The 7,944-nt window shown below is 35.1% G+C and overlaps 2 protein-coding genes across 3 annotated transcripts; one reads left to right on the top strand and one right to left on the bottom strand.

The window, feature by feature from the left end:
• Positions 1-1,159: 1,159 nt before the first annotated feature.
• LOC131613759 (uncharacterized) lies at positions 1,160-7,929 on the bottom strand. 2 transcript variants are annotated; one of them, XM_058885406.1, is made up of 6 exons: positions 7,714-7,929; positions 4,556-4,694; positions 4,195-4,473; positions 4,008-4,109; positions 1,969-2,247; positions 1,160-1,350 (listed from the first exon to the last, which is right to left on the bottom strand). In XM_058885406.1, the coding sequence occupies exons 3-6, from the start codon at positions 4,435-4,437 to the stop codon at positions 1,294-1,296; spliced, it is 681 nt and encodes a 226-aa protein (XP_058741389.1). In that variant the 5' UTR covers positions 4,438-4,473; positions 4,556-4,694; positions 7,714-7,929; the 3' UTR covers positions 1,160-1,293. The 2 variants fall into 2 exon arrangements, with proteins under 2 accessions (XP_058741389.1, XP_058741387.1); XM_058885404.1 differs by lacking the exon at positions 1,160-1,350 and having other exon boundaries at positions 1,707-2,247.
• Positions 5,682-6,359, top strand: LOC131650574 (probable LRR receptor-like serine/threonine-protein kinase At1g07650). The gene is made up of 2 exons (XM_058920281.1): positions 5,682-6,066; positions 6,165-6,359. The coding sequence occupies exons 1-2, from the start codon at positions 5,695-5,697 to the stop codon at positions 6,357-6,359; spliced, it is 567 nt and encodes a 188-aa protein (XP_058776264.1). The 5' UTR covers positions 5,682-5,694.
• Positions 7,930-7,944: the final 15 nt, after the last annotated feature.

Below are 7,944 nucleotides of genomic sequence, written 5' to 3'. Positions count from 1 at the left end.
TTGTAGGTCGAGTCCAAGGGAGGAGATGATATTGACCCTTGTTTTCCCTTGAGAGCTTCTAGGGAAGGCATGGGATATATATTGCATTTATCGCAAATACTTGCCTTGCATACTTCCTCCATAAAGATATAGATTTACCTCCACCAGTGAAGCCTCCGACAATGGTGTTTGTGTTGTAGATTTTGCTTTTGTCGGCCATCTTTAGAGGGAAGATGGAGAGAGTTGTATTAGGAGTATGACCCAGGTTAGTTTTACCAAAGTTCTATGGTGGGCGCCACTCTACTGGTCAAAAAATACTGGTGTGCATGTTCCCCTCACTACAAGAAAACAACACCTTAGCGTCGGTCACAAGCCGTCGCTAACATCCTTAAAACCGACGTTAATAGCTGTTAGCGTCGGCTTAGCGTTAGGGCCGGGATCGTCGCTAAACACCTCGAAGCTAATAGTAGCGTGAGGCCGACGCTACGTTAGCGTCGGCTATAAGTAACGCTAAGTGGTCACTACTCGTTGTCCATATGCCTATACTCACAACTTTAGCGTTGGCCCTAACCATCGCTAATATATGCCACGTGGCGCCATATGGTTGGGTGTCCCCTTTTATCAACATTACATGTTGTCTATAGCGTCGGCCCCGTGGCGTCGCAACATGATGCCACGTGTTTCTTTATGATAGGATAATTGCCAATTTGAGGTTCTACGTTTTAATAGTAGCGTCGGCTGAAGCCGACGCTTTTATTTTTTTTTCCATCCAATTTTTGCAAAAATATGTTTTTTTTGTCTAATCAATTTTGGTTACACCTGAATATTATAAAATATGTCAAACTAATTTTGATTGCACCTATAAATTATAAAATAGGATACAATAATATAATTTAATCGTTTTGAAATAAAAGTAATAAATTGTAATCTAAAATCCATATCAACATAAAAAGAAGTCAAATCAATTTTTCCTGTAAACCAATTCTATCAATATGACAACAGTTTACAAACTAATTTCACTTGTTTCAACATACAATTCAGCCATTCAATGTGCACTAAATGACGACACACTTTAATCTCTAGCATAAACACGTTAACAAAAACATAAAGAACAATACATCCTGTTGATAAATATATGTTCATAAATATAAGCAAAGGTGTACCAAAATATAACAGCCTATTCAACATTACTTATAACACAATCTTATACTCATACGAGTTTACTTATACATGCCAAGGTGTACCAAAATAAGTATACTTATAAGTCAAACTAGACATAAGAAAATCATAACACAATCTAGACATAAATCAACTCTATTGATCCTGATAATGACCATCAGCAGCAACATCTTCCTCATCATCCTCTTCCTCCTGCAACATTAAAATAAAACAATGTATAATTTATACATTTATCAGATTACTCTAACTAAGTGACAATGTTTACATGTAAAATTTATACATTTTGTGTTACTGAATTTAAGACTTTTAAAGCCTTCAAAAACTTGTTCCAGAGTTAGTGTGTTGTTTCTCTTCACCATTTTTTTCAGCCTTTCTTTTTCTGAGGTAATTCCTCATAAAAGGTATAAATGGAAAGGAAATTTAAATCTCTATGTAAATCCTAGTCACTTTCTATGGGTACAATGTGAAAACAGCAAACAGAAAACATTATTACACTCATAACAATATGCTTACTAAAATCAAACAGAAACTATTCATGAATCCCCACTTGCTAATAACCCCCATAAATAATACCAAATATGCAGTCATAATACCAAATATGCAGTCATAATTACACTCAAATCAGTATGCTTACTAAAAAAAGTATTCAAACCAGTATAAACTATGAAAGAAATGCAAGTCAAAGGAGTAGTAAAAGTATCGAATAATCATAATGAGAATGTTCACTTGAAGTAGAAGGTCGACCCGCCTGACGAGACTGAAACATATCAAACATTTTCCTAAGATCTTCAAATTGTTTTGCCAATTCACCTGTTCGCGCATTAACTCGTGCAGCTTCTCACGTGCTGCAGCAGTTTCAGCTCTGGCAGCCTCAATGGCTTGGTTATCTGCCTCTCTATTGGGGTTTGTAATTGACACCTGTGTCAAGAAGCTCACTCCATATCTTACGTTGCGCGCCAATTGTGCAGCCTCATAACACTGCCCCCTTGTTTTACCTCCGACAACTTCTTTCCACATTTGTATTCTTGTTGATCCATGCACATCATCACCACTTTGTGTGGCTTGTGTAACATTACTCACGTATGTTTCCTGTACAACATAAGATGAATGTGTCAAAGATAATGTGCCATAATTATAACACTTTAACTAAAAATACAAATGATGTTCTATGAGAATTTTTTTACAAATGATGTTTCATGTACAAATGATGTGTCAAAGATAATTGTGCAGCTCTATGAGAATTTTTTACTGCAACAACAAAAAATACAAATAACGGTAGTTGAAAGTTGCAACTAATTGTTTCATGATTACTATTCGACGAACATGTTTGCAATTCAAAGCTAATTTGAAATTAGAAATATTTAATCTCCTAGAAAGTAAAAATATAACAAGAATCATACAAAGATATCAAACTTAGCAGCTCCACAAGATTTCAAACTTACTACAGATTTATTGAATTGCACAAAAGATGAGAAACCAAGTTTGTTGTGCAAAGATAAAGAATGATAGTTCGTTTTCTTAGCATTTCTGTGCAAATATATCCAACCACATTGCGTACAAGAGATAGTTAGTAACCATCATCATTTGTTACTAGTACAGTATCTCTGTAGGCCTTAAATGTGGAATCTGTATTTGTAAAAGATTAATAACTGTTGTAACCTCAGGACTAAAACCATTCATACATATAGTTTTCATAACCATAGAAAAACGCCCGAGCAATGCAAGAAAACAACTATTGCACAAAAGCATTAATGAAGCATGAATAGATAAATATACTTAACTAAAACAGTCAGTAAGAAAAGTTATAAGAATGCAAATCATGGTAATTAAAGGCACTAAAAGCCACACCTAAGCCATTTGGGCAACGCACCAAAAGGGATTCAGACTGCCTTTTCTGAATAACAGTTAGATAATTTGACAAATCAGTTATCTAACTTACTGAGTACAACAGCATGTAAATTTACAGAAAGTTGAAAATTAATTACTTGTCAAACTTTTGAACTCTTAGCAGCAACCAGTTTAGGACTGTGTAATAAAAACATCAAGGAATCCTCAAAAGGTCACTCAACCTAGCTCGCATCATACATCTTTATCTTATTAAAGAATGTAATTATTCATTAGTAAATTTACATGACAAACTAATGCTATTTTGATGTTATTTTTTTAAGCCAACAACTCTATCAACTACTGCTAATAGTATTACATTATGAGTTTAATGTAGATGCATTGTCATATTTCAACATAAGCACAATACATAACACATTACGGGCATGTTTGAATGGGCTTATTAGAGCTTATCTACTCCCACAATTTTTGTGACACTGTTTGGAAGAACAATTTTATTTTATAAATTCTTCAAAATAGCTAATGAAAATATCTCAGAACAATTTAGATTTTTTAATCTTTTCTTATAAAAGTAGCTTATGTGAGTTAATTCAAAGCACTTATTTTACCACCACTAAAGAAAGGAGCCATGGCAGAAAATGACACAGTTTGATCCTAATATCATGAACACGGGAATCATACACCCAGAGATCATAATGACACAGTCTGATAGATGATTTTTAGAGCTGCTGTTGATGTTTTTCCAAAAATGCAGATTATGGCATTGCATCTATTATTACTTCCATTGGACGACTTAATAAACAAAAGTAACTAACGTATAGTTAATTTAATTTTTGTTGACTTAATATAATAATAGTTTTTCATAATGTATTTTCTTCCTAGTCACAAATTCAGCAACTTCAAAATGAAAATGAAACTAACAGATCTCATGCAACTTCATAATGTATTTTCTTCCTAGTCACAAATTCAGCAACTTCAAAACGAAAATGAAACTAACAACTTACATGTGTTTTCGCTGCACGCTCGTCAACCCACTCCACATTCTTCTTTTTGTGGGTGGCAATGAAGAGCTCATCCGGATGTGCGGGTCGCTTGAGTTTTTTAGCCTATAATTAAAGATAATATATACGGTCACAATGTATATTGAATATAATTATATTAAAGCATTTCAATAACAAATATAATACATACCAATTCAAGTGCAACATCATGGTGAGCTATACGACCAGACGTATGGACTGCCCCACCTCTGCTTGATGATCGATTAATCTTATTTTGTTTGGAGACATCCTTGAACTCTTTTGTCTCCCACTTTGCAAGAAGAAACGCCCATGTATCTACACCCATCCAAGGCGGCTTGTGCGCCTGATCTTTAGCCTTTTGCAATATATCGCGCAGTCGTGCAGCACACCTTTGATGAAACAAGCCTTCCATTTTAGCATCATCGCAACGGTCCCAGCTTACAAGCGACTGACAAGATATACAAAAAATAAATGAAACTCAACAATATACATTATAATCAGAATACTAAAAAAGAAATTACATGTCTTACTTTAAACGTGTTGAACCATTCCTTTCTCTCGATTTGTCTTTCATCGCGTTTAAGCTCACTATAATTATAAAAAGTAACCCGGTAAAGCTTTACTATAACTTTTCAGCACATTTCGGCAACAAGGTTGCCTGGACTTAACCTATGAGGCAAAGGCAAAATGTTTGTTAATTAAAACACATATGTAACACGCAAAGCAATCCATTCACGTCAATTTTAGACATTTCTTCACCTCACAAAGCACCAACAACATCAATGTAAATGTTCTGAAAAGAGGCTATATTAAACTGACAGTAAGCATTCTGAAAAAAGGCTATATTAAACTGACAGTAAGCATTCATGAACTGAGAGATTAGAACATAACACCAACAAAGAGGTATTCATGTTTCAGTTCTGTAATGTTTGAATCCCATTACCTTAAACTTTCCTTTTTAATTTGGATACACTAACTGTAATGTTGCTACCCCTGATCTTGCTAAACTACATAACTGTAATGTTGCTAAACTACCCCTAATCATATTAGAGCTTATACTCTCTACTAATTCAAAAACATTCAGATTCTATTATGTCAATGTACAAAATAGAACATAAAGTGTGCTTACGCATTAGTATCTTCCATAATATAGATCTTCGGTCTCTGCCCATCATCTTGTTCTTGTTGTTCCTCATTAGAAAGTGCTTGGTCCCCCTCTTCTTGAACGTCCTCTTCTGAGGTGTGATGGGGAGGACTTTGCAAAACATGATGAGTATATCCTGGGGTAGGAATGAATCTGAATTCCTCGGAAGTCGGGATTGATGGTTGAGGCTGATCAATAGGTGGCGGTGTTGGGTTTGTCTGAACTAGTGGTGGTGTTTGGTTTGTATGAGTCGTTGATGCAGGCTGCGAAGGTGGCGGTGTTGGATTTTTCCTAGTCTTTGATGGAGGGTGCAAAGATGGTGGTGTTGGATTTGTATGACCTTAATCTTCATTCTTAATCTTCATTTTGTATTGCAGAAGTAACATTCATTCATGCCTAAAAAAGAACTTCCCGTGCTCAACGGATACCCTCGTAAGTGTGTGACCATACAAATTACAAAATATTCTTAAATCTGATATGCTGCTATGAATAGTGATTCAAATTTTGTTAACAGGTCATTAATCCATGCGCATTAATTGCGGTGGTAGTGAAGCAAATGTTAGTGGTAGTATATATGAAGCAGACATAGAACGAAAAGGCGCTTCAATGTTATTTATCACTAACGGTTGGGCTCTTAGCAGCACAGGGAGCTTCATGGACAACGATATTGATTCTGATCCCTACACTGTGACCAATACTTCTAAACTTCTTAATGCCTCTATGGTCAACTCGAAACTCTACACAACAGCTCGTGTTTCGCCTCTTTCTCTAACATACTATGGCCTATGCATGATAAATGGAAACTACACTGTCAAGCTTCACTTTGCAGAGATTATTTTCATCAATGATATGTCGTTTAACCGTCTCGGGAAGCGGATATTCGACGTCTACATCCAGGTAACTGTTACTTTACGTGTTCCAGATGAAAAATAATCGACTTTTATTGAACCACGCGTTGATTTAGATGGAATGTATTGTTATGTCATGTAATTAAGGACACATTGGTGTTGAGAGACTTCGATATCGAACGAGAAGCTGGTGGTACCGAAAAGCCAATTGTGAAGAAATTTAACGCAACCGTCACGCAGAATACTTTGAGGATTCAATTCTACTGGGCTGGAAAAGGAACCACCGAAATACCGACAAGAGGAGTCTATGGACCTTTAGTTTCTGCTATTTCAGTTAATTAATTTCCTAAAATTAACTTGAAACTTTAGATTAAGTTGCAAGTTTGTAACACCAGAGTTGCATATGGAATTCTAACATCTAACAATTCTAAAATTAAAACTAAATGCAATATTCTACACATACATATCTTAAGAACACACAAGTGAAAACTGAAAATGTAGTAATCTAGTGTGACGAATTTGTACGATTGTGTTAACCATATGTAATATGCAAAAAGGTATATGAAGTAACTACTACACCAAATCACAAATAATTCCTGGTTTATCACGGTCAATCACAAATACCAAATTTGTTAGGAAAATTTATGACCCATTCACCACCCAAAATTCAAATCCTAGCTTAACAGTTGCTAACCAAAAGGTTTAATTTAAAATTTTGAAGGCAAAATTAATTTTGATTAAAAATCGGGACAAATGTTTGTAATTAGCCTCTATTCCTCTTTACAAGTTTCTTCACCAGTCTAATCCACCTTCACCCACAAGGTCATCAACATCACCATCACCAGCGGAAATTCGTCCAATTACACTAGACGAGTTTAAAACAAACTACATTTTGTAATTCACACTAATAAACAAACATCCACAAGATGCTATTTGATACTGTAGAAATTCTATATAGTATGGCAACTTGTTCCCCAAATAGGCTAAGTACAAATTCTCATCGAATAATTCTAGCTAATATGTAAATTACGGGTAAAGCCTACCTAAAGACCTGTACTAAAAGGAACTGGTAATCTTAACCAACAAGTCAATAATACAACCAATTTCAGACCCACCGAAGACCTGCCTATCAAATTAGAACAAACTATACTCTATAAAAGGCCAGTCAAACATATCAACACATTGCAGCTCGACAAGTAGGCAAGGTTCAACCTCTTCCATGAACTTAGTGGTTGGCAAAGATTTTCAGTATCAGATTGTTAATGTTGTACGATTTCTAAACTCTACCATTTTAAAGAGTAAAGAAAAACTTTTGAAGAGAAGCTGGGGTTATAATCCTATCCTAAGGCCTGGTACCTCATTGCTAGCATGCCATATACAATGTTTGATACATCCAGTAGCTGCTGCTCATTCACAGTACAAGATTAAGGATATTACTATTAACAATTTTCCAAAAAATAAACTAATTGAACAACTAAACAACGAATTAACTACAAATCAAAGCTAATTGAAAACAATTTAAGGGAGAGAATTTAACAGGATTTCACTACAAATCAAAAAAACGAATTTAATCAAACCTTAAGAAGAATTGATTCGAAACAACTAATTGAACTAACAAATCAAAACTGATGAACCTTATTCACTGAAATAACAAATCGAAAAAAAGAACTAAGGGAAAGAAGAAACTAGAGCTTACTTGAGAAAAAGGAATTACGTCGTCACGACTTCGGTCATGTCGTTACGGCTCCGGTCACCTTCACCTTCAAACACCTGAAACAAGGAACTGAAAGCGATGAAATATGGAATGAAGAAGAAACGATGAGAAGAAACGATGAGAATCTGACAGTGAATGGAATGAAGAAACGTGAATGAAGCGATGGAAAGGATTGTTATTTGAGAAGGGATTGCTGTTTAGGGTTTCTGCTTG

This window comes from Vicia villosa, linkage group LG1, assembly GCF_029867415.1.
Source record: "Vicia villosa cultivar HV-30 ecotype Madison, WI linkage group LG1, Vvil1.0, whole genome shotgun sequence".
Lineage (NCBI taxonomy): Eukaryota > Viridiplantae > Streptophyta > Magnoliopsida > Fabales > Fabaceae > Vicia > Vicia villosa.
Note: the sequence above shows the minus strand (reverse complement) of the source record. Positions and strands in the feature narration are given on the sequence as shown.